The 27,820-nt window shown below is 34.7% G+C and overlaps 1 protein-coding gene across 8 annotated transcripts in view; it reads right to left on the reverse strand.

Moving 5' to 3' along the window:
- SLC4A10 (solute carrier family 4 member 10) overlaps positions 1 to 27,820 on the reverse strand; it is a 343,442-nt gene that overhangs the window by 118,390 nt on the left and 197,232 nt on the right. For 5 of the 8 annotated variants that reach the window (XM_070804212.1, XM_070804218.1, XM_070804249.1 and 2 more), the window contains 4 exons: positions 20,134 to 20,322; positions 10,788 to 10,879; positions 9,731 to 9,820; positions 1,789 to 1,946 (listed from right to left, as the gene is read on the reverse strand). In XM_070804212.1, the coding sequence (XP_070660313.1) occupies positions 1,789 to 1,946; positions 9,731 to 9,820; positions 10,788 to 10,879; positions 20,134 to 20,322 (529 nt within the window). The remainder of the gene's footprint in view (positions 1 to 1,788; positions 1,947 to 9,730; positions 9,821 to 10,787; positions 10,880 to 20,133; positions 20,323 to 27,820) is intronic. The other 3 variants (XM_070804214.1, XM_070804242.1, XM_070804237.1) reach the window with 3 other exon arrangements.

Genomic DNA, 27,820 nt, shown 5'->3' on the forward strand with positions numbered 1-27,820 from the left:
CACGAATTTGCCCATGGACAGTCTTATCTCTATAACATGAGATAAATAATAAATAACAAAATTCAGTTTATATTATGGCAAAGTTGTTAGTTTTAATGTGCACCTAAATGAAAAACACGTTCAGGTAATCAAGTTAAATTTGTCCTTTTGATTCAGATTCAACCACGGTAACTACCAATGATTCTTAAGACTCTATGTATGGGAACTATACTAAGACTGAAACATATAGTATGTAAGACACAGCAGGTAGTATCCTAATGATGGCACTTAAGCATAAACCGAGCCTTGAAAACTTTGATCTTTTCGAGTATGATCACACTCATATACTAGATCCTCTTTAGCCCATGCATGCATGCCTGCTAAGTTCCTTCAGTCATGTTCAACTCTTTACCACCCTATGGACTGTAGCCTGCCAGGCTCCTCTGTCTATGGGATTCTCTGGGCAAGAATACTGGAGTGGGTAGTCATTCCCTTCTCTAGAGAATCTTCCTGATTCAGGGATGGAACCCGCCTCTCTTTGTCTCCTGCATTGGCAGGCAGGTTCTTTACCATTGGCTCAGACCGGAAAGAATGCCTGCAATGCAAGAGACCCAGGTTCCATCCCTGGGTGGGGAAGATCCCTTGGAGAAGGGAATGGCTACCCACTCCAGTATTCTTGCCTGGAGAATTCCATGGACAGAGGAGCCTAGGGGGCTCCAGTCCATGGGGTCGCAAAGAATTCCACAGGACAGAGAGACCAACACTTTCACTGTCTTTACCACTAGCGCCACCTGGGGGCCCTGTTTAGCTCATGCTGCTGCTACTACTGCTAAGTCGCTTCAGTCGTGTCCGACTCTGTGCGACCCCATAGACGGCAGCCCACCAGGCTCCCCCGTTCCTGGGATTCCCCAGGCAAGAACACTGGAGTGGGTTGCCATTTCCTTCTCCAGTGCATGAAAGTGAAAAGTGAAAGTGAAGTCGCTCAGTCAGGTCCGAGCCTTAGGGACCTCATGGACTGCAGCCTACCAGGCTCCTCCATCCATGGGATTTTCCAGGCAAGAGTACTGGAGTGGGGTGCCATTGCCTTCTCCGGTTTAGCCCATAGTCTAATGCAATCTTTGAGAAAAGCCTAATACTTTATCACTTTTCACCAAAAGTCTAAAAAAGGAGTTCCAGTATTCTGGCCTAGAGAATGATTATACACCTTTTGAGCAATTCCCTGATAGCTCAGTTGATAAAAAGAATCCTCCTGCAATGCAGGAAACACCAGTTCAATTCCTGGGTAGGGAAGATCCCCTGGAGAAGGGATAGGCTACCCACTCCTGTATTCTTGGGCTTCCCTTGTGGCTCAGCTAGTAAACTGAAGGAAACCTGGGTAAATCCTGGTAAAATGCAGGAAACCTGGGTTCGATCTATCCCTGCGTTGTGAGGCTCCCCTGGAGAAGGGAAAGGCTACCCACTCCAGTATTCTGGCCTGGAGAATTCCATGGACGGTACAGTCCATGGGGTCACAAAGAGTTGCACATGACTGAGAGACTTTCACTTCACTTCAGGATGATGTAGACCAGGGTGTTCAGAGATAAGGAGTGTGCCTAAAAGAAAACATAGAAATTTGAGAAGAAGGAAGAAAGAACAATTTTTAAAGCACTTTTGGCACTCCTCCACAAAGAAGAAACAACAGTTTTGTGGATTATACTTTAGTTTCAAGAAAAAAAAAACTCTCAGAGGAAATTATATTTATACCTTTTTTTTCCTCCCCACAAAAAACAATGGCTTAAGAAAGTGCAAAAGATGCTCTTATACTTTTACCTGGTTGGGATTGGGACCTCAGCTAATCCTTGAAGCAGTACAGCTGGGGACAGCCTGACAAATGCAACTACAGTTCGATCCAAAAACTCTAATTCTCCAACTAAGATGTTGGAGGCTTCAGCACCTGGAGGAATCTTCTTCATAAAATGCAGATCGACCTGAGAGCATCACAAAGTAAAATACATCAAAATTGGACAAACTTGTTAAATCATTCCTAGCAGAGTACTTCACACATGGTAACCCATCATTAAATATAGTTTAAATAAATATAGCTTATATAAGTATTATTTAAATCAAATTTAAAATAGTTAAACATCTTTCTTGCCCTTTAAAAATACTTTTTTCTTTTACTTCTGTACTTTTGGAATTTGTTAACAATACATTGAATATTCTAGTTTTCTGCTCAATACTTTTCAAAGATGCTTTTCAGCATTAGTAATCTTGAAATTTTCAGGGTGAAAAGATTATGTGTTCAATTAAATGCATATACTCTAATCATAATTTAATTAGTATTCGCCAATATATTTAATATTTGTATACTACATTATCTTAATTTTGTACATAATACATTTCAATTAATATGTAAAATATGCCTATTTCAAAAGAAACATAATCAAAATTTTCCTTATAATATAAATTATGACTTTAGTATTCAACTTTATCTTAATTGTTCTATATCCTTCACATTTTATACTTGTCCTGATCAATCTTCAAATTTAATTTCTCATCAGAGTATTTAGATATGGCAGAGTAAAGGAAACAAGAATAAAAATATTAACATTTGGAGTTGCTGAAGAGCCACAGCTGAGTTTCTGATGTGAAATGTCTATGACTGAAATGAATGCACACAAAACAAATCCATCATTAATAAAAAGAAATGCTTAAATGGTGAAGCCTGAAAATGAATGTAAAATATTCAAAGAATAAGTATCAATTTTCACATAGAGAGCCTCAGTGAAAACCAAGTAGTGATTTTTAAAGTCACTTTTATAAAGCCTATTTTTTATTTCTAATTCATTGACTTGCTTTTAATGGAAACCTATTGGTAGGTAATAATGATTGCTATAATAATTCTTTCTATGCTCCAAATGAAATGGAGACTAAAGACCAAAGTGGGAATAGGAGAGAGTGAGGCAGAGAGAAGGAAAAGAAAGAGAAGGAGAAAGAAGGAGAGGGAGGGAGATGAGAAGATGAGGAGGAAGTGAAAACAAAGAGAGGAGAAAGAAGAGAGAGACGGGGCGACAAAAGAGCTCTCACAAATACTTGAGATCAACAAGACTTTTTTGGGGGCCAGATACTCCTTCTGTTTAATGATTTTTGAATTTTTTTCAAGCAGTTTAAAATGAAAAAAAATTAAAACTTTTAGGAGGAATAACTTAGGAAGTCCATAGCCAGACTATAGTGACTATACTAAATTTGCTGCTTTCTGAAATCAAGACCTCAGCACACTAGTACAGAAGGTTTATAACTACTTAATTTTCTGTGAGATAAAGGTGCCTCAAAACATAAAATCCATTATATGAAATATTTATTTTATCATAAGGATTAAATATAAAAATAATCTAGTATGCCACTAAAATATCAAATAGAAGTATTATTCTAATTTAAAGAAAAAACGATTTAACAAAGCAAAACTGCCTATAAAATTTGATGAATATTATAAATTTCAAAAATTTTAACCTATAAATATATTTCCAAATATAAATTTGTAAACTTGTAATACCTATACAGTATTAGCTCTGTGAGAAAAACATATTAAATCTCCACAAGTCTTTCAGAGCCTAAAAAACTAAAATAAACTATTAAGTTTTTTCCCCAATAGAAATATGATATTAATACACTGGAACAAAGAGAAAATGGCTTTTTAAGAAAATCTACAACTGGTAAGCAATATGAGTCATATTGGTAATATCTGTCACAACTCTGATGAGAAGTTTGAGTTCAACCTGGAAGACTATGTAAATTCCTTTATTCAATATTTCCTGACATATGCCATAACCTTAACTACTGATGTCTGTGCCTCAGGCATGGGGCAACTACACACATGACTGCTTTAAGATTTACTTTAATTAAATCAAGGAGTACCTAGTACGCTGTGTGCATGTGTGCTAAGCTGCTTCAGTCATGTCCGACTCTGTGTGACCCTATGGACTGTAGCCCGCCAGGCGCCCCTGCCCATGGGATTCTCCAGACAAGAATACTGGAGTGGGTTGACACGCCCTTTTCCAGGGGATCTTCTTAACCCAGGGATCCAACATGCATCTCTTGTGTCTCCTGTATTACAGGTGGGTTCTTTACCACTAGCGCCACCTGGGAAGCCCACCTAGTATGCTGCTGCTGCTGCTGTTGCTGCTAAGTTGCTTCAGTTGTGTCCGACTCTGTGCGACCCCATAGACGGCAGCCCACCAGGCTCCCCCGTCCCTGGGATTCTCCAGGCAAGAATACTGGAGTGGGTTGCCATTTCCTTCTCCAATGCATGAAAGTGAAAAGTGAAAGTGAAGTCGCTCAGTCGTGCCCTACTCTTACTGACCCCATGGACTGCAGCCCACCAGGCTCCTCCGTCCATGGGATTTTCCAGGCAAGAGTACTGGAGTGGGGTGCCATTGCCTTCTCCAACCTAGTATGCTAAAGTAGCTTAGTTTTATAGAAGAAAATACATGGTCCTTAAATTTTGTTTTTGCATTATATAATACTTGATATATCACTGATTGATACCCGTTACTTAGAAAATCCACTAAAATATTTAGAATTTAATTTCAGGATTAGGAAATTTATTCTGATTTAAAATGTAACAAATTATAGTTAAATAACATATATCAAAAGACCCATTATTATTGTAATACTCTATGCTATATATAGTATAATACTATACTAAATACTAATATATATATAGTATAATACTATTCTCCAGGCCAGAATACTGGAGTGGGTAGCCTTTCCTTTCCCCAGGAGATCTTCCCAACCCAGGGATCAAACCCAGGTCTTGTGCATTGGAGGCAGATTCTTTACCAGCCAGCCACAAGGGTAGCCCAAGAATACTGGAGTGGGTAGCCTATTCCTTCTCCAGAGAGTCTTCCCAACTTTGGAATCAAACTGGGATCTCCTGCATTGCAGGCAGATTCTTTACCAACTGACCTATTAGGGAAGCCCACTCTAAATTACAGTACTTATTATTCTTGGACTAGTCATATATTTGGGGGTAATAGATATATATTATCTACTTATTTTATTATATTATACAATTATATATTATTCCTGGGATAGCCCTATATTTTTATATTTATCTTAACATACAATTCATAAAGAACCTTATTTGGCAATCTAACTTTTAATACAACAAAAGGTCACATTTAAGGACCACAGTTTAACTTTTTATAAAACTACAAATATCAAAAATAGCTCTGAGGAGTTAGGTTGACCTACATTCCTAAGACAGTCCTCAAGTGGACTCAAATATGGAATAAAGAAATCCTGGAATTTTCTAGTCCTCTGAAGAGAATCTTGAAGAAACCAAGCTATATACTCATGGATCTGGACTTATACTCATGCATCTGGGGTCTCCAGACCTTTACACTAGGAAGGGAAATATGCTTTATTCTGGTTATTTGACACTTAAGTTGTGAATGAGAAACAGTTATATCACTGGGGAACAAGGTTAGACCAAAGATAATGGTGGAACCATAAATGTCTGGACAAGCTACACACTAAGATGTGAAGGAAATACACATGAGTCTTTAGGGAGAAAGTTTTAAGTCTCAAGCCCATTGTAGAATGTACAGGAAAATGAATAGAAATTCCCTGGGGAGACATGGTCTTGTAACACTAACCAGCGAGTGATCTCTAGTAGCTCTCTTAATCTGGGATTCAGTTTTCTTCCCTTCTCAATGAGATTTTTAAGGTTTCCTAGAATTCTAGGATTTTATAATGCAATATATTTCATACTTTAAAGACTGATGATGAAGGGAGTTCCTTCTACATAGAAAATAATGCGGCAGTTCCTTTAAGTCACTTGAAATTAAAAGAAGCCATCAACATTTGATATGAGCCACAGTCAGATCATGAACTCCTTATTAACAAATTCAGATTTAAACTGAAGAAAGCAGGGAAAACCACTAGACCATTCAGGGATGACCTAAATCAAATCCTTTATGATTACACAGTGGAAGTGACAAATACATTCAAAGAATTATATCTGATAGACAACAGTGCCTGAAGAACTAGGGACAGAGGCTCATGACATTGTACAGGAGGTAGTGATCAAGGCGATCCCCAAGAAAAAGAAATGCAAAAAGGCAAAATGCTTGTCTGAGGAGGCCTTAGAAATAGCTGAGAAAGGAAGAGAAGAGAAGGCAAAGGAGAAAAGGAAAGATGTACCCATTTGAATGCAGAGTTCCAAAGAATAACAAGGAGAGATAAGAAAGCCTTCCTCAGTGATCAATGTAAAGAAATAGAGGAAAACAATAGAATGGGAAAGACTGGAGATCTCTTAAAGAAAATTAGAGATACCAAGGGAACATTTCATGCGAAGATGGGTTCAATAAAGGACAGAAATGGTATGGACCTAACAGAAGCATAAGATATTAAGAAGAGGTGGCAAGAATATACAGAAGAACTATATAAAAAAGATCTTCATGACCCAGATAACCACAATGATGTGATCACTCCCCTTGAGCCAGATATCCTGGAATGAGAAGTCAAGTGGGCCTTAGGAAGTATCACTATAAACAAAGCTAGTGGAGGTGATGGAATTCCAGTTGAGCTATTTCAAATCCTAAAAGATGATGCTATGAAAGTGCTGCACTCAATATGCCAGCAAACTTGGAAAACTCAGCAGTGGTCACAGGACTGGAAAAGGTCAGTTTTCATTCTAATCCCAAAGAAAGGCAATGCTAAAGAATGTTCAAACTGCCACACAATTGCATTCATCTCACACGCTAGCAAAGTAATGCTTGAAATTCTCCAAGCCAGGCTTCAACAGTACATGAACTGTGAACTTCTATATGTTCAAGCTGGTTTCAGAAAAGGCAGAGGAACCAGAGGTCAAATTGCCAACATCTGTTGGATCATCAAAAAAGCAAGAGAGTGCGAGAAAAACCTCTACTTCTGCTTTACTGACTATGCCAAAGCCTTTGACTGTGTGGGTCACAGCAAACTGTGGATAATTCTTTAAGAGATGGGAAAACCAGAATACCTTACCTGCTTCCCGAGAAATCTGTATGCAGGTCAAGAAGCAACAGTTAGAACTGGACATGGAACAACAGACTGGTTCCAAATAGGACAAGGAGCATGTCAAGGTTGTATATTGTCACCCTGCTTATTTAACTTATATGCAGAGTATATCATGTGAAATGCCAGGCTGGATGAAGCATAAGCTGAAATCAAGATTGCAGGAGAAATATCAAAAACCTCAGATACGCAGATGAAAACACCCTTATGGCAGAAAGTGAAGAACTAAAGAGCCTCTTGATGAAAGTGAAAGAGGAGAGTGAAAAAGTTGGCTTAAAACTCAACATTCAGAAAATTAAGATCATGCCCTTCATGGCAAATAGGTGGGGAAACAATGGAAACAGTGAGAGACTATTTTTAGGGGCTCCAAAATCACTGCATATGGTGACTGCAGCCATGAAATTAAAAGATGCTTGTTCCTTGGAAGAAAAGCTATGACCAACCTAGACAGCATATTAAAAAGCAGAGACATTACTTTGCCAACAAAGGTCCATCTAGTCAGAGCTATGGTTTTTCCAGTGGTCATGTGTGGATGTGAGAGTTGGACCATAAGGAAAGCTGAGCACCAAAGAATTGATGCTTTTGAACTGTGGTGTTGGAGAAGGCTCTTGAGAGTCCCTTGGACAGCAAGGAGATCCAACCAGTCCATCCTAAAGGAAATCAGTCCTGAATATTCATTGGAAGGACTGATGCTGAACTTGAAGCTCCAATACTTTGGCCACCTGATGCAAAGAGCTGACTCCTTGGAAAAGACCCTGAGGCTGGGAAAGACTAAAGGCAGGAGGAGAAAGGGATGATAGAGGATGAGATGGTAGGATGGCATCACCAACTCAATGGACATGAGTTTGAACAAGATTTGGGAGCTGGTGATGGACAGGGAAGCTTGTTGTGCTGCAGTCCATGAAGTTGAAAAGAGTCAGACACAACTGAGCAACAACATGTGGGAAATAATAAAATAGTCATATATATAGTCAAATAATAAAATAGTCTCTATGTCAGTTTAAAAACACAACATATCTGCTTTTTAAAAGCATTATAGAAATAAAAAAAAATGAAACTGACAATTCAGATTATATTTAAAAACACTCCTAAATGAGTAAGTTTGATGGGCCTAACCACTGGAAGGGTTAAAAGATACATGGTTTGAATGTAGATAGAACATAGGATCAAGTAACATGAAATGAAAAAAGACTTTTTTTCACCTTCATATTTCAAAATTCTACCAGGGTTTGGAATCTACATATTAAACTTAAAACACTTAAGGTAATATGTAAACTAACTGATTCACTTTGATAAATTTACTACCAATCTGAAATACCTAGGTTAAAAATCCTTAACTCATATACTTGCAAAATCTGGCACTAAAGTCTCTTTCCATAATGATGTACCACTTTTGTTATTTCCAAATCCTACTTCTCTACCCTTCCACAATATAAGGTAAGAAGTATTACTTTGCTGGAAAAAAAAAAAAATCCAGAGTCGAAGGTCTGTTCAAATTGCCTTGAACCTCACAGGATTCATTGTTCACATACATCCAAGACACTGTTCAAGACACTAAAGATCTAGTAGAGACCAAATCACATTAAATTTTGCTCTAGTGTTTACTTTTGGCACTACTGTTTCCACTAATATCAACAACAATACAGCAATAATAGTAGTAGCCACATTTTATTGAACACCCAAAGGCACGGCAGAGAATTAGACGGTTAGATAGTATCACTGACTCAATCGACATGAATCTGAGCAAACTCCAGGAGATAGTAGAGGACAGAGGAGCCTGGTGGGCTACAGTCCATGGGGGTCACAAAGAGTTAGACAGTACTCAGCGAGTCAACAACAGGAACACTATAAACCCAGCACTCTGACAGGCTCTCTCTATTTTCTCATTTAATATTCACAAAAAATTATAAATAGGTATTATTCTTATTTTACAAGTGACAAAGGTGAAGTTCAGAGAACTTCTCCAATATCAGGTAGCTTGTAAATTGTAGAGTTAAGATCCCACACTTGTTCTCAAAAAACATGTTCTTTTCAATGTGCCATGCTATGGGCAAGACACCAAGAAATACAGATGGTTGGCACTGCAGAGAGAGCTCTAGAAATGTAACTTTCCCATTAAAAACTGGAGTGGTCCAGTGATCTGAAACGTAATAAAGGATTAAAGAAAAGAAAATCTATTTTTCACTCTTTTATAGTTCAAATTGTTCTAGGGACCCTGAAGATAAGACTACTGTCTCCCATTGGCTATATTCATTTTCTTTCAAATGTGTTGAAGCATTTTTGAAGGCTGCAAAAATAGGTCAGACAACTAAAAGCAAAATGATATAGAGATATAAAATTCAGTGTCAGTGGGTTATATCCCTTAAGAAAAGGTAAAAGGTAATTTATTTGAAAAGATGTGATTTATTATCACTGTTTTTGAGAATGTTCACTGTGCCCTTGTTATACTGTTAATGCTTACACAAATAAGTAAGCAACTTTTTATGTCATTGCTTTTAAGATATTTCAAATGAAGAACATCAAGAAATTAAATGTATGACAATTTTCAACAATTTTATTCCAACTTGCAGACGAATGAAGATGTAATGCTTTAAAAAGATATTTTTTGGAGCAGAAATGGAATGCACTTGAACTGGCTTAATATTGAGTCACACGCCTCCATACAGTGAGATGAGCTTCGCGCCACTCTCGAAACAGAGCCCAAGGATGCCCTCACCTCTCTGTCTTGCTGGTGTGGAGGTCCTTTCTCATGTCTTTGTTTCATCCCACATGGGCTAGTATGCCCCTTTTGTTGGCCTCCCAGCCCCTGCACGCATAAGTAACAGACTTAAGCTGGTACACCATCCTCCCACAGGGACTCCGCCAGGCACCAGAGGGAGAGCATGCACGTGACTAGATCCAGACAATTGGGGCCTTGGCAGAGGGGTTCTGAAACAGCAACAAGGGGCTGGTCGCTATTACTCTTTTCAGAAGCTTGATGCAGGCAACCTCCTCTACACTGCCTCCCATTCCCATCTCCTCCCACTGTTAGAACCATTGCCAGTGCTAAGGGCTTTATGGGGGAAAAAAAAATTACTCTGAGGTACCGCTGTTTCAGCCACTTCAATAAAGAAAACTGTTGACTCCCTTTATTTCTGGTCAATATTAAAATTCTTTCATGATTGTTTAGTTTGCCACAGCCTACAATAGCACATATAGGACATCAGGAATTTGCTAAGCAAAGTCACATTATTTTCACAGAACACATTCAAATCAATGATTTTTCATTTGAATTGTCTCCAATTAGATGGATCCCTCAAGAGAGTCAGTCTTTATTCTGTTTTTATTCAAAATTCTGTCAGTCTTATTATGTTCTAGTGTTTTTTAACACTAATGCCTTTCTCTTAATTACAACAATGAAGCTTTAAGTTATACGATTTACTTTTCCACAAATAGAGGGGGAAACAATTTTGAAAAATGAAACCAGTGAAAGTTTTAAACAGTAAACATCTGTTAAATTCCCTGTGAAGTTCAGTTATCCTTTTTACTGGAAGAGATGCATCATACCAAGTGGCTGAAACCTGAAGACTATGTGTAAAATCTACACATTTGATTTTACGAATAGGCAAAACATTACACATGAACTTAAATGCTAACATTATAACAATATCAAGCTTTGGCTAAGAAACAAAACATATATGCATGCAAAAAATTGTGTCAACACCTCTTAAAATGGTTGGTAATATCTAGTAACAACTTAACAGACTACTTAAATTAGAGGGAGAAAACCTTACCTTGCTGAAATCAACTGTGCTGTTTTCCCTGCTCACATCATTTTTATTTTCAACACAGGCTGGTGCAGACTGAGGAGAAACAACCTGGCCTGCTAAAGAGATTGTTATTACAAAATACAAACAATTACTTACATAATTCTAGACATACTGCATGCAATATGAATTAAACTAACATAGGTTTTTTTAATGAACTTATGAGGTAAGCATGAAGGATCAATATAAATAGATATCAAGAAATACAAATATTCTTATTTATCAGTTACAGATAGAAATGGGAGAATTCAGTCAAGGAGATGAAAATTCATTCTCAGATTAAAACTAAACAGTTACTCTCTAAGAAGAAAGAACAACTACAAAAATGATTTTAATCTAATTACAGTCTTGAAACATCAGTGATTTTTAAATTTCATCCAAAACTAATGATATATGTACATCTCTTATGATCTAAACTCAGACTGAAGAATTTTATAGATAATTTTTTTAAAGAGCAAATATTTAACTGAAAAGTACATGGTGTATTCACAGTTTTCTACTGCATCTGAAAAACAAACCAAAGAGAAAAAGTTCTTTGACAACAGCTTTTGGAAATTTCTGTATGAGAGATTCAGTTAGAAATACCTTCACCTATATATTACAAATACTGTATATATATTATGCTTCTCACTATTCAACTGTGTAAATATATTGATATTAGTCTGCAAAAGATCAATAAATTTGAATTGTATTTGTTTTCCATTAATACTAACTAGCAACTTAATTATTTTGTAGTCTTTTTCCCATTAAAAGAAAGATTTGATATTAGTTAAGTGGACAGTACAGCTAAGAACGTCACAATGGTTAATGAAGGGTAATTACATTTCATTATTCACTAAATATGAAGTATTCTTTTCAGTCACATTATCTGAAATCTGTTCATATTTAGCAATTAAGCTATAAAAATAAATGTTTGCTTAATCTCACATGTATCTCTCTTTTCCCTAACCTATTGCTATCCTCACTTGTTATTTTTACTGTGATATGAGTAATGACAATCCAGCTTTGAAGCCTTGATCATATTTTATGACCATTACTCAGTTACTCCAAAATACTGCTCTTATTCCCCACTGTCTTAGATGGTAATATTCTCATTTTTCTGCCTAACTCTTCTCTCTACCTCCCTAAATCCCAACTTTATTCAAAGTTTACTTTTAGACTCATCTCTATAATCACTGCAGTCTGTACGTAACTGAAGTTCTCTAAACTGCTAGTGTGCATACACATACTACTTCTTTAAATTCTCTCTTGAAATCCACTTATCCATTGATAGCTAGAAATTACCAAGTGTGATGTAAAACACTAATAATTTACTTTCAAATATTACTATCATTTTGCTTTTTGAACATTAAGCCTTTCAGGCAGGGGTCATTTTTTAATAGGTATAATTTTTATGGTTTAAAATTATTATCTTGCCAGAGAGTAATGGCCTTAAGATTCTTCTAAAGTTTAAATATTTCACTGCTTTCATTAAACAAAGTAAAGTAACATATTTGATGAAGATTTTTTTAAATGATTTTAAGAGAAAATTCACCTTAAATCATGTATACCAATTCTGATTACAGCAAGTTCCAAAAATTATATTTTAGAGAGGTGACAGACTTAAGCTTCAGCAGTTATTTTCATTCTCCCATTTCTAACTGCAGTGTGCAGCTATGGCTGTGAACTGTTCATTAGCAGACATTTCATTTATCATTCTCAAAATAATAACTATACTTAAAAAAAAACCTTTTACATAATGCATTTGTGCTACTAACAGATGTCTTCAATCACCAGTTTCACATCATTTCTCCATATGAGTTAGAACATTAGATATATTTAAACCTAAATTTACTGAATGTTCCATAAAGCTGAATGGTGAAATTCAAGGCATGGATAAATTAAATAAACATATATCTGCTTTCTTTTAATAATTTATTTCATGTGATAGAAAACCACATGGAAGAACAATTATTTTACTCAATGAGCAGACACAAAAATAGTCAACTTAATAAAAAATCATCAACTTTAAAGAGATTTCATGGGATAGAAAATATGCTGCAACTTAAAATTTGAAGAAATTGCACAGCCTATGTTTTCACATATATACTCCAAAAGCAGACTATTTCATAAATTGCCTTCAACTCATGAGATATGTTTTAAAACTGGCACTTGTATTTCATCTTATAAACATTAATATATTTTGAGATTTACTGTTATTCTTATTTTAAAAATTTTATGAAATATACCTCATAAGGTTGACCATCAGGAAGGGATTTGAAAAATGTTTTCTATAACTGTTTTAGTGACGTGGATAATAACCAGTGGAGAGTATTTAACTAGCAGGAGACATATTAGATGATGATAATTTTCCTCCTAGCTCCGGATTCTAAGTATGTGCATAGAATGCATATGCCAATGCAGGGGACAAAAAGTATAAAAACTGTAAGTTTGTGACATATGAATACAACCCAAAAGTTTGATATCACTCATATGTCAGTGATAATAGTTAACTATTAGCAAATACTAGTAAACACATTTAATCTCATCAAAGTTTAAAAAGTACTCCAACTCTTATTTCTAGTGTGTATGTTAATTTGTTAAAATGAAACAACACATATTAAATGTATATACTTTAAGGCAGTATCTGAAAGTGACAGGATACAGAAAAATGCACAGGTATAATATCATTATTGAAAAATTAAACACGAGGTTTGGTTTAGGTTATTTTGAAAAAATTGAAGCCTTTAAATAAAGCTTAAAATTTTATTTGTTCTATCTACCTACCACCTGTCTAAAATGTGCACATGAACTACAGTCTATTTAACTACTGAAAATTTCATAAATTAAATCAGTTTTATAATTCTGTTATCAACTATCTTGTTCTGTCTAAACACTGATTTCTTTAGTTTATTCCAGTTATCACTGCCTTTCAGAAGAAGGTGATGGCTTAGATTTCAAAATGACTCTCATTAACTCAAATATTATTACATAAGAAGAATCAGTAAATTTAGGTTTTGAAAGAGCCTCCCTTTTTTTCTCATTCATATCTAAAGCAATACTAGTTCACAGAATACAATTTTCAGGTACAGGATTTTATACTCAGCCAGAAGTGAATATGTTTCCTAAAAGGATAACAAAGAACTTGCTAGGATTTTCCCCACTCCAGGATGAAAGAGTATAGAGTTAGGATTTAGCATTCACATACACATGTAGCTGCTGCTGCTGCTGCTGCTGCTGCTAACACTTTAGTCATGGCCGACTCTGTGCGACCCCATAGACAGCAGCCCACCAGGCTACCCTGTCCCTGGGATTCTCCAGGCAAGAACACTGGAGTGGGTTGCCATCTCCTTCTCCAATGCATGCATGCATGCTAAGTTGCTTCAGTCGTGTCTGACTCTGTGCGACCCTATGGACAGCAGCCCACTAGGCTCCCCTGTCCACAGGATTCTCCAGGCAAGAATACAGCAGTGGGTTGCCATTTCCTTCTCCCATACACATGTAGAAGTTCTATGAATGCTATTTTTATTATAATTTTTCCAATCAATATGCCACAGTGTTTTTGAACATACATGTTTTTGCCTGTTTCTTTATATTACCTTCACTTCAACCATTGATCACTGTCCATTTTAATATATTCTATAAGTAAATGTCATTGCAATATTTAATCAATTTGTTATTATAATATCTAAATAACATTTAGAGATTAAGATGATTATCCAAAAAAAGACATTTATTAACTTAAAACTTTATTATATCTAGGGTAAATTATTCAAAAACTGATGAATTAGCTAAAAATTAACTGAGACCTGTTCATGATTGGGTTTCCCTGGTGACTCAGATGGTAAATAATGTGCCTGCCATGCAGGAGGCCTGGGTTCAATTCCTAGGTCAGAAAGATCCCTTGGAGAAGGGAATGGCTACCATTCATGATTATTTAAATGTAAACACTTAAGAAACCAGTACTTTTATTTTTCCAACCTTTCAAATTCAAAGAATTCACCATCTTAAATCCAAAATTCCAGTATTTGTTATACATCTATATCAAAGTATATATTACATAGTATTCATATCAACAACTGCTTGAATTGATTTTCCTTTGTGTCATGAATTCATTTTTTTCCTCTGGACCTCCATGTAGGGATCATATATAAGTTAAATAAAAAGTTATTATATGCCATGTACTTTTTCAAGGCAAATCATAAAATAGGTATGGGCAAGCACAGGAGGAAACTGAGAGCAATTCGAGCAACCTCTAACTAGAAAATAGAAGCTCTGCTTGTTACACAAAAATTTTTCACCAAGTCTGTTGTGAGACTAGCAGAATCATTTCCCTCACCATAAAGTTGTGGGGGAGGAACATGAGATTATCTCAAAAGAATTAGTTGTTTTTTTTTTTTTTTTCACTTTAAGTAGTGTCAATATCATTAAAGCCTCTCAATACTGAAACACAACCACAAAAAAGTTCTCAAAAAGATGATTAAAATTACATTAATTCATTTAATTCCTTACTTATAGTTTTCTTCCTCTTTAAATAAATTATGTATATAAAACAGCAGCCTTTAAATCTCTATTTGGCCAAATTCAAATCAGTAGGAGAAAAATATATCACTGAAGTAAACCAGTATTTTCTATTGCTTAATCCACTGAAAATCACATGTAATAGAAGGAAACTGGGATGAAGACATGGAGGTACAATACTGTTAACCTATAGACCAAGCTGGTTTACACTACCTCAGAAACCTTCAACGCATTTAGAGTACCCAAAGGGTAGGAGATGAGGGAGGTACAGAGATGAGATGAGCCTGTTAGAGACAGACACAAGACAGAGCAAAATAAAGAAATATAAAAATGAATGACAAAGTTACATACATGTGTAACAATACATTTATCCATGGGAATAGAAAACATGAAGAAAGAAAGGCTTAAATATTTAGAAAATGTTGATTAAGTGAGCTATACTTCAAAAACATGAAAATATGCACATAATTAAACTTGGAGAAAAATTAGTATGTCTGAAAATAATTATGTAACATAAGAAATAAATTTAAACACATCATCCTAGAAATATTTTTGCTGTTAAGACCTACTTTTGAGTTTCCAAAACTAAGTAGCAACAGTATAGTTTCTCAACAGACCAAACGAGTTATGTCAACGTCATCTTGTTTTTTTTTTTTTTGAGAAAAGTATTGGAAAATACTTTTACTATATAATGTTTGATTGTATCATCTACATGAGTTTTTAAATGTTTTCTCTCAAGTAATTCTAAGAATTATTATTCTAGCTTTTTTTTTCCATCAAGGTTAAAACATTATAAACGGATACTTTTTAAACTCTTGATATCTCTTATGAGGTAACGGTATTTTAAAAATAAGAAAGCACATAAATATGTAAACACATAAAACATTATATATCTGGAAAAAGTACAGCATTTGTAAAAGATGCAATTATAAAGCCATAATACTGATTTTTAAAGCCATAAAAAAAAATCATTCACAATACAGACGTGTACATCACTTTAAGGGCTGAAATCTGTGCCGGCCTAAAGAGTCAAGTCATTTGATCCTTCCAAATCTAAATGTTCTCCAGAAACCTACAGTTTTGAAAGTAAGTCAGAGACCTTCTGCTCTGCAATTCCTTTTAAGATCCTAAATAAAAGGTACAACTGGAAAGTGTTCAGAACAGGAGAGAGAAAAGATAAGTGAAGGAAAAGGAATAAGAGAATTATTAGTAAAGGAAACAGTGGGATGAAGACACCCTACACCTAAGGAAACTAAGTCTAAGTTATTTTTTTTATGTAAAGGTTACCACAAGGGTAATAATATTTTAGAATAGATTTGTAATCCAGAGTCTCAAAAATACAATTGAATGTATGATCTAAATGATTACTACAAATACTGATATATCTTGCTTTCTAAATCATTAAATACAAAAGCCTTTGTTTTATTTTGGAAAGTCCTTCCAGTTTCAAGAAATTATTCAAATATCTTTATATATTTGAGTACTTTCCACAGTATTCTTTTGAGTTCCAATGTTAAAGAAGATATGAGCTTTCTATTATCTTTTTGCTGTTGTTTTGCCAGATAGAACTGTCACTTTTTATTGAAACATCAGAATCAGACATTTAATTCTCACAGTTTTGATGCTTAATGAAAAGTGAAAGTTAAACACAGCATGGTGGCATTAAAAATGCATGGTGAATCCATAACATCCTGTGTCTTAGCCCTTAAGAGAATGTGCAGTACACCAAGAAAAAAATTATACAAAGAAGTTAAGCTAGCATACTTGGAGATAAGATTGATACATGATCACAAGTTACTTAAAAAGGTATGAACAAAATACAGCAGATGGGGAGAAGAGCAACAAAATCACTACCTTGTAAGTCTAATCACAACTTGGGGAAGAATCCCACTTGATCTTCAGGTTGAAAATGTCTAAACGTTTAACCCTTGGGACTACTACCAAGGTAGCATGTTCAAGGAACAGGTCAACCAAGGAAGCAGAAACTTTATTCGATATGACTCTTTTATAGAGTTCCCTATACAAGTATCAGTTTGTTGCTGAGGGAGTATCAGTTGTTTCACTTCTATAAAGGTATTATATTATATAATGTTTTATATATTATATAATACTTTAAACAAGAGGGGGCTTGTTTCCATCCCTCTACTTGGCAAGGAAAACGTTTGCTGTTTTCTAGTTTCTAGGAAATCCTCACTCTATTTAATTCCTATAGTTTTAATTTTCAAAAGTCTCTTTTGCATAAAATAGTGAAGAGATTTTTTTAAATAATGAGAATATTATCTTTACCATTTTGGATGTATTGAAACCCTTTTGTATTTCTCTGTAGTATACTGCAGAAACAAATGTAATTTCTATTACATATCTTGAAGCAGAACGTCAAATCTATATTTATAGTGAGTATTTATTTAGAGTGAACCAGCTTTTAGAGTCCATAAGTAGATTGAGAACCTTAGTAATAAAGGTCTTTCACCCTCTTTTTCGCTTTCACTTTTCACCCTCTTTCACTTCTGGATAGGAGATTTATTTCTAAATTGGTGATGTCTATTCACATTTTCAGAATTCTTAACACACATAATTATGCAAAGTGTGTGAGGAGGCAAAACAGAGTCACAGGGAGGTGTTATAAGCCTAGGCTTAGAAAACCACTTCTGACAGTGTACTTTATGATGATACTTAATTGGGTGTATGCATTTTATTAGAAATGTTTCCAAGTTTTTATTACCCTAATATATGCCTCAAAAAGATCTTATGTGTTCAGATAAAGACTGATTATACAGATGGTGACAGAACCACTTCAGAACTATTCATATTCTAGTTTTGAGAAAAACTAAGCAATTGCCTCAATAAGACAAAAAGCACGCTCTCAGAAAAACTTTGTATCTTTATGTGGATTTTTATTTAAAGCTATAATTCTATCACCTCTTCTTATGTTTAATGAAGGTTTAAAGCTGTAACAAATAATGTGTCTAGGTCTATATGATATTACAATAAATAATTCATCCAGTGAATTCAGTGCCCTTTCCCTCCAAAAGTATAATGTAATAAAATCATTTTATAGTAAATGTTATCCCCAGTGAAAATCTGAGATACAAATTATGGCTAGCTCACAAGGTCCTTACATCTTTGAATAAACACATAGTATTCTTACAGACATATATTTTATTGTCTGATTTCCAGTAAAGGTAATGAAATAAAAACAGAAGTTAACTTTCATAAAATTTGCTTGCATTCAAAGAGATTTACGTCATGATACTATTTTAATAAGGTCTTTAGGATCATCTAGATATAAGTCAATAGTCAAAATTAGCAAATATCTCAATCTGTTTTTTGTTTGTTAATCTGTTTTAAAAAATATCAAGCAAATACCAGTATTGTGAGCATAATAAAAGCACTATATAATGTTTCAGAATATAAAAACTTCATTTTGTCATTTTCAAATATAACGTATTTTAAAACAAATTGTGATTTAGAATATGAATATATTTTAAATGTATGATGTAATTCAAAGCAAGCTACAAATCCTCAAAATATCCAGTGGGATTGATAAATACAATATTGTATATTCTATAAAGCACTCATAACACTTTTATTGAACTTAATATATGTACAACCATAGAGTTTTCAATATAACAATGATTTACATTCAGTCATTAAAGGCTCTTTAAAAAAATCAAATTAGTATTTCCAAAATTATTTTGCTGTTTAGAACTGGTTCTGTGTTCTGAAACAATAGTACATCTAACCATTTTTATTGATTTATTAAAGCATTTCTTCTATCTGTCTATATTTGATTTGGTAGTATGGAAATTACCAAAGTACCTATATAAAGTAGAATCTGGAAAAACCTCATTTTCATGCATTTGTATTTAAGGCATCTTTTAAGCTTTTGAAAACAGGAGCGAAATTACATAAAGTCTATGCTGCCAATATACATGCTTCAGTCCATTTGTGGAAATCAGTCTCTCTAGTAAAACACCTGAAATTACTTTTCACTAATTTGTATTTTTTAAAACTGGGAACTTTTCTAGCTAGCAGAAGTATAATAAACTCATATCATCTGCATGATAACTTCATTTTCCTTCACAGGACCAATGGAAAGGATGAGTGACAGATCTCTAAGCAACTTCCTTAGTGTAAAAGATGAAGGGTCAAATGGATACCAGGAGGGAACAAAATACACAGAAAGGATAAAACAGTCAGAAACATTGTTTTGGCTTCATGATTGCTAAGGAGTAAGTCATGAATGAGTACTAGAAAACAATGGGTGGCATCATCTATGTTGGTGTGCCAAGATGGTAAGTGTGGTGCCTCCATGGACGCTAATGAAACAGTACTGCAAAAGGCAATGAGCCCATGAACTAGAAATCAGGCTTAATATATGTAGAGACACAAGTAAGGTACTAGCTGCTCTTTTCAATCGTGATCTCAAAAGGGATTCGTTGACCATGAACAACATGAAGCCAATATTTTCCTCTCACTATCACTAAATGTTGATGATTATTCATGTTAACTAAAAGACATTAAGTCAAAGCACTGTTAAGCTATGAGACGCTCATTAAGCTATGACACAAAGACTAGGATCTTATTTGGGATGCAACTGACAGTTTGTGTTTGCTACAATGGAGTCTATAACCTCCTATTAGAAAAAGTTTCCCTTGCATTCTTTCATGAGCCTGTCAGGAAACTTAAATTCTTTGTCAAAATCCCTACAATTTGAATTTCAATAAATCATTTTCAAGTAAGATATATTTTAAAGGACTTTGATATTTCAGATAACTATAATAAACAATAAGTACAATAAAGAAATACTTACCATTTTTATCCATGGAATTTGGTTCTGATTGTTTCTTGCCAATATCAGCAAAGGAACGAACAATGGGAATCCTATTGGTGAGCTTCTTCTGATTCTGGTGGTGATGCTGTTTCATCAGAGCCTCGTGGACCCTGTGGCGTACATCCTCATTGAGCTGACCTGAGCTCACTTGTTGGTCAAGGACCATATCTGTAGAGTGAAGGCAGAAAGAAGATATAAGCACAGCTTTCCTGTGAAGTGATTAGTGAACCACTGAGTCCAAATATGCATACCCTAGGTAATCTTAGAAACAGAAGTTCGTCTTTGTAGAAGTGTTACGCAAGAAAGACATGGGAACTTCTTCATTATAAATCAAACATTTTAAAACATGTATCATATGGAGTTTTATTTTTCAAATATGAATAGCTGTATTGAGAACAAAATGCTTTATTGTCTACTTTATTTACACTGATGAGAGGGAATAGTAGTAGGGGTGATATAAATACAAATAGTACGTCTAAAATTGGAAAATAGCCTCATACTTATATTTTAATATGATCTTCCTCTCCTTTTCTAGTAGAGAATAACTTCAGTGTTTTTTCTTTAAGTGAACAAAAGTCCACCTGTAAAAATTTGATGCAAGGTGGCTTAGGCAACTATCTGTGTGTGTGTGTGCTCAGTCGTGTCCGATTCTTTGCAACCCCATGGACTGTTGGCAGCCAGGCTCCTCTGTCCATGTGATTTTCCAGGCGAGAATACTGGAGTATTCCAGTATTCTGGAATACTGGAATTCCAGAATACTGGAATACTGGAGTATTCCAGAATTCTGGAATCCTCCTCAGGGGATCTTCCTGACCCAGGGATCGAACCCTGATTGGCAGGTGGATTCTTTACCACTGAGTAACTTGGGAAGTCAAGTAAACAACTCTTTCACATGAATATAAAATCAATCCTCTCAAATCTTCCTTGATACTGTGTTTATATTTAAGAAAAAAACATTCTATATCCATAAAATAAAGAACAAAAGATGAGATTTTCAGAAGGCTATAGTTAGGCAGATTGATATTTATCATACGTGTCAGAAATGCCTATAAAATAAGTAGATGAGTAAAGGCATTTTTAGGTTTCTTGGTAATACAAAGTTCACCTCACTAAACCTCAGTGTAATTAATCTGCTTTCCTATGACCAAATATTAACTGTTTGATTTTCTTATATAAAGCAGATTACAGTGAATTGCCTTCCACTGCCCCGTTGAGTATACTGAAGATTTGAAAACTAGCAGAATCCTCCTTCCAAACAATGTCTTCCTTCCATGTGAAAGGCAAATGACTGGGGAAGCAGACTTGGGTCCTGTCTCATGTTCTAGCTGTGTGGCCTCGTGATGTTGAATAATTGCAGTGTCCTTATTTCTAAGACAGAGATAATAGCTATCTCATACCAGCACTGTTACCGGGACATAAGGCATGACTGGAATATGGAGGTCCTCAGTAATTTCCAGGTACAAGATTTTCTTTGAAATTTCCTTTAAGTAGGTTATGGGTTTGTGGTTTAAATTTTTGGATAGTTTTAATTCATTTATCTATATTTGATAATAGTATATCAAGCAGAGGCAAAGTTGGATTTATCAGTAACAGAAAATCCAAATCAAACTATCTAAAACAACAAATTTCATTGGCTCACATAGCAGAAAAATCAAAGTTAAGTTGGATTCATTCCATTTTTTCAGTGACTCTATCAGATTCCCCCTCCTCATGGTAAGGAGGGGTGAGCTTTAACCTCAGGCTGTTTTCCTCATTATCATAAGGTGGCTGCCAGCAGCAACAAAGAAATATACATCTTCTTTCACATCAGAGTTTCTTTGCTTGTTTGTGACTTTCTCTTAAAAGAGAATTCCTTTTCCCTCTTCCTAGTGACAATTCTAAGTTCGACTGACATAGTCCTGTCTATATTTGCTGAGCCAATCACTGACTAAGAAGATGGGATCCCCACTTACTTTAGGCTAATCAAGAACTTCCCATTACTCTGGAGTCATTTCCCTAATTCAGAGGCAAACAAACCTTTTATGTACTGGGTCAGATAATATTTTAGCCTTTGCAAGCCATACAATCTCTGTCACAACTATTCAACTCCATTTATATAGTATGAAAGTAGCCACAGACAACATGTACTGCTGCTGCTGCTGCTAAGTCACTTCAGTCATGTCCGACTCTGTGCGACCCCATAGATGGCAGCCCAGGAGGCTCCCCCATCCCTGGGATTCTCCAGGCAAGAACAGTGGAGTGGGTTGCCATCTCCTTCTCCAATGCATGAAAGTGAAAAGTGAAAGTGAAGCTGCTCAGTCGTGTCCGACTCTTAGCGACCCCATGGACTGTAGCCTACCAGGCTCCTCCGTCCATGGGATTTTCCAGGCAAGAGTACTGGAGTGGGCTGCCATTAACAACATGTACAAATTACCATAATTGTGCTTCAGTAAAACATTTTTATGGACACTAAATTTGGATTTCACAAACTTTTCACATTTCAAAATATTGATCTTCTTTTTATTGCTTTTAATAATATAAAATGTAATATTCTTTGTTAGCGCACATGCCTAACAAGATCAGGCAGTGGCCATATTTGCACATAGAGCATAATTTGCCAGCCTTTGCTCTATCTTGGCTGTTTACAATGGAAAGAGGTAGAATGCATGTCTGGAAACAAGCCATAAAATCCTCTATAATTACCTCCAAAGTCTCTTCTGAAAATGTATGATAATATATTTAAACTTATATCTCAATTTTTTGGAGACTAGTAGTTATACTACACTTGGATTAATTTGAAATAAAGGAAATGTTAAATTGTCAACATATATGACTTCACATTGCAACCCTGCCAAGAGTGAAGAACATATATAAAACATGCATCATTGTTGTTGTTTTAGTCGCCAAGTCATGTCCAACTCTTGCAACCCCATGGACTGTAACCTGCCAGGATTCTCTGTCCATTTTCCAGGCAAGAATAGTGGAGTGGGTTGACGTTTCCTTCTCCAGGTAATCTTCTCCAAATATGCATTATATACTTCATAATAGGAGTTGTAAAGTAGGTTATTCAGATCACACAGCAGTTTTATCTATAAGTCATGATATGTATCCCAAGTTTAATATTCTAATCAGAATAAAAATTAATCATATAATAAAACATGTACATGCTTATAATTTTTCATTCTTACCAAAGCATAGCTTTCCAGGCTTGAGTACCACGAAAAGCAATAAGTTACTGGCTTAAAAGTTTTTCAAGTACCTGTGGCGGATTCATTTTGATATTTGGCAAAACTAATACAATTATGTAAAGTTTAAAAATAAAATAAAATTAAAAAAAAAAGCTTTTCAGAGATAAGGTCTTTATATAAAACAGTTGTATAAGAGAAAATAAATAGTAAAAAAAAAAAAAGAAAACTCATCTGCTCATTAGTCACACAGAAATAAATACACAGTAAACTCCTCGGAAGTAACTGCATCTAGCAATGCCTTAATGAACTATAAATGTTAATCTACTTGCTTAAAAATATAACTCATGCTAAAGGTGGAATTTAAGTACCAAAGAGAGTGTGATTCATTAATCACTTACATTGTTCTCCTCACCACTATAAAATACATTAGTATTAACCTTAAAAAGTAGGAAAGGATAATGGGTCATAATGGCTTTCAGCCCAGAGTCAAGACCGACCATCTCCACAGGCTCTGATGCCTAAATAACACAGTCTAGCCTGCCAGAGTACAATGTCAGGATCTGATGGTAACAGAAGGAGCAGGAAGAAAAAGAATAAATCGGTCAATCTTCTACCACTAAACGGACTCCAGAAAAATAGCATTTGTGTAAAAAAGCCTCCGAAAGTGAAAAAATACTTCTCGTCCTAATAAGGCAATTAAGTCACCATGATTAGTCCATTTTGACTATTGAATGAAAGCCTCTAGAGACCATGAGATTCTACAGACTCTATATAAATCTCTGTCTCTTTAAAGATGATCATATAATTGTTTTGTCTTAATAATCTATTGTCTTAACTTAAAAGATGCTGGAGGAGAAGAGGAGGATAGAGGCTTCTAAATTGTACAGTTTGGTTGCCAGTACCAACAGCAGTATGTGTAATAAAAATGTGAACTACCATGGTGCTGGTGCTAAGTTGATTCAGTTGTGTCTGACTCTGCAATCCCATGGACTGTAGCCTGCCAGGCTCCTCTGTACATGGGATTCTCCAGGCAAGAATACTGGAATGGGTTGCCATGCCCTTCTTCACTACTATAAAAATACTTAATTTCCCGACCAAGAACGGTAACAGTATAGGCATTTAAAACATATATATGGCTATTCTCATACTCCCAAATCTGCAGAGTATATTCAGTGGAGCAAACTATGGATTTTCTTTGGATGAAAGATTTTAAACAACAAAAGATGTTTTAATGAACTGAGATCTATGATTGCTAATCTGTCCATGATACTAACTTTGTTTGGTTTTAATATCTTACCTTCATTGACAGAATTAGGTTAAAATATAAATACCACAGAGCTAATATTTCCATTATTAATTTTTATACTGCTGAATTTAAAACAGATTAACATAGATTGCAAAATTACCTATAATTTATGTGAATATAATTGAGCAGCATTTTTAATATAATTAATCTCTATATCAAAATAAATTGTGATAAGAAAATATATCTGGAGAATCTTGGATTTGAAAAGGTTAAGTACTATTTTGAAGGAATAAGTTTAAATTTATTCTCAGTTCCTTAAAACACTGGGAAATAGACATTTTTAAATTAACTTTATCCAGAAGAAAATCCTACTTTAATTACACTAGAAATTCTTGACAGACCTGCCAGATACAAAAGGGATTTTCTCCTACTAAGTCTACAAAAATCTCTTTAAGGAATTATTTAAGAGTCGATCAAAAACATATCAGAACATTGATATAAAAATACTTGACCATTCTAAAACAATATCTGGGCCATATGCCTGTACTAGGAAATGTCTAGAAAACATTAAGCTGTAGAGTCTGTGCATTTACAAAGTACTAGGGCTTAGAGCTCTTAAAAATAAACAATTATATCTAGCTCTCGCAAGACAGAAACTAATGACTAATACATTAGTAACTGTCTAATGTATAGAAATATATAATAAATAAGAGGTGAAGAAAAGCTTCCAAATCTTAAAGTTAATTATAGTCACTATGATCCCAAATTATCATGAAATAGAATAAAACAAAATTTATGATTATAGGTTAATCAGAAGAAGCTATTTCCCATTTTCTGCAGGTGTTACCTGTAATATATCACTATTAACCTGTTTATAAAATGCAGGAAATAGTTTCCTCTCTACCTCACAAGGTGTCTTTGATAATAAAATATAGTAATGAATGTGAAAATATAAAGTTAGAAGTCTTCAAAATGTAAAATATATTTACTACACACTCAATAATACAGCTAAATTGTCACAAAGTAAAAATAGCAGTGAGTAAACAACAAGAAAATAATTACAAGCTATCACGAGAAAATGTTTTAATGAGATTTTATTGAGGACAGAAATAAATACATTTGGATTAAATAAGCCAAATTAAAATTACTCAGAGAGAATCTCTTCTCATTAATGACTGAAAAGGAACCTAAAGTAATAATCATCTACACAAGTATTTGTAATCATATTTTTCTACATGGTATTAGCTCTAAACTACTGACCTTTTCTGAATGGCAATTTACAGACTGTTGTACATTGAAAATGAGACATTAAAAAAGTTAGTCTACTTTAGAGCCAGAAAGATACAGACTAATTAGAAGAGAATAAAGAATACTAAAAAGCTATTAATATTTGGGGTACAGAGACTTCCACTGAACTACTTTCATTTGTAAGAACAGACTTAGAAAATGTAATCTGCTTTAAAAAACTAGATTCAACACAGCTAACGAGCTGAGCTTGGGGAAGAGGGCAGGTTTAGGGAAATGAAACATAAATTTAGACAACAAAACCAAGCTAAGATGATAAGTGTTTTCATCAAACTATAACAGAATATTCTCTGGTGGAAATAAATTCCTAAAGAAGACATTCAAAATTACATGTTTTAAGAAATTTAAAGCCTGGTAAAACTATGAGGACTACTTTCTGGGGCTAATTTTGCCATGCTGAGGAATTTGACAGCTTCATTAAAAAGAGCCAATATAAAACTCATTTGATTTAATCCATTTTCAAAGGTAATGAAATGCTACTGACTAAGTAGCAGAAATAAACTCCTTATTTTCACAAGACCTTTAACCTTCTGAGTCTCTTCATTTATGAAGGATAACAATAATAGTTCTCGGTTCCAAGTCTGTTCTGAGAATTAAAAAGATAGCTGTAGAATTACTAAAAAGAGCTTCCTAAATGGTGAAGTGCTAGGGAAAGCCTTATCATTTCATTTCTAATTAAAACATAAAATATTTATTGGTATCAGCAATACTCCATAATGTAAAGCTAGGAAATTGAGTTGGAAGGCTACTATACCAACATTCTCAGGAAGTTTGCTAATTCCCACGTTGTTGTTCTACTTGCTAAGTCATCCAACTCTTTGCAACCCCACAGACTGTAAGTCTTGGTTAATGTGACCTGTTGCTGTATCCTGTGTTCTTCCAAAAAGTATGCTTGTATATTCTATACAGTCATTTAGACTCTAGTTCTGTATTTTTCATCGCAGCACTGTTTATAATAGCCAGGACATGGAAACAATCTAGATGTCCATCAGCAGATGAATAGATAAGAAAGCTGGGGTACATATACACAATGGACTATTACTCAGCTATTAAAAAGAATACATTTGAATCAGTTCTAATGAGGTAGATGAAACTGGAGCCTATTATACAGAGTGAAGTAAGCCAGAAAGAAAAACACCAATACAGTATACTAATGCATATATATGGAATTTAGAAAAATGGTAATGATAACTCTGTATGTGAGACAGCAAAAGAGACACAGATGTATAGAACAGTCTTTTGGAGTCTGTGGGAGAGGGGTGGGGGATGATTTGGGAGAATGGCATTGAAACATGTATAATATCATATAAGAAACGAATCGCCAGTCCAGGTTCAATGCAGGATACAGGAAGCTTGGGGCTGGTGCACTGGGACGACCCAGAAGGATGGGATGGGGAGGGAGCTGGGAGGGGGGTTCAGGATGGGGAACACGTGTACACCCGTGGTGGATTCATGTTGATGTATGGCAAAACCAATACAATATTGTAAAGTAATTATTAAAATAAATAAATTTAAATTAAAAAAATTAAATAAATAAATAAATGAAATGTAACTTCTTTCTAAGTGTTGTATGACTGAGGGGAAGGAAACTTATCTTCCCTGTGTGTGTGTGTGTGTCTTTTGTTCGTGATTTAACAAACAAAATATTTCTCCATGCTTACTTTTTTCCCCACATATTGCAATGTACGTATGCCTACTAGCACCAACAACCAAATAAATAATTTTAGAGGAATTAATGACATCCATTTCAAGCCACCTCTTTCTTCAGAGAGTAGTTGTAATGCCATAGAAAGAACACGGATGTTAAAGTCAGAGGAACTTAAATGGAACTTAAACTGTGAAAGTTTCAGAATTTCTATTTTCTTATTGAAATATGGGAATGACACTTTATGAGGCTATTTGAAGATTAAATTACATACATTATTTTTCTAATACAATATTTTCTCAT

Source organism: Bos indicus, chromosome 2 (assembly GCF_029378745.1).
Source record: "Bos indicus isolate NIAB-ARS_2022 breed Sahiwal x Tharparkar chromosome 2, NIAB-ARS_B.indTharparkar_mat_pri_1.0, whole genome shotgun sequence".
NCBI lineage: Eukaryota > Metazoa > Chordata > Mammalia > Artiodactyla > Bovidae > Bos > Bos indicus.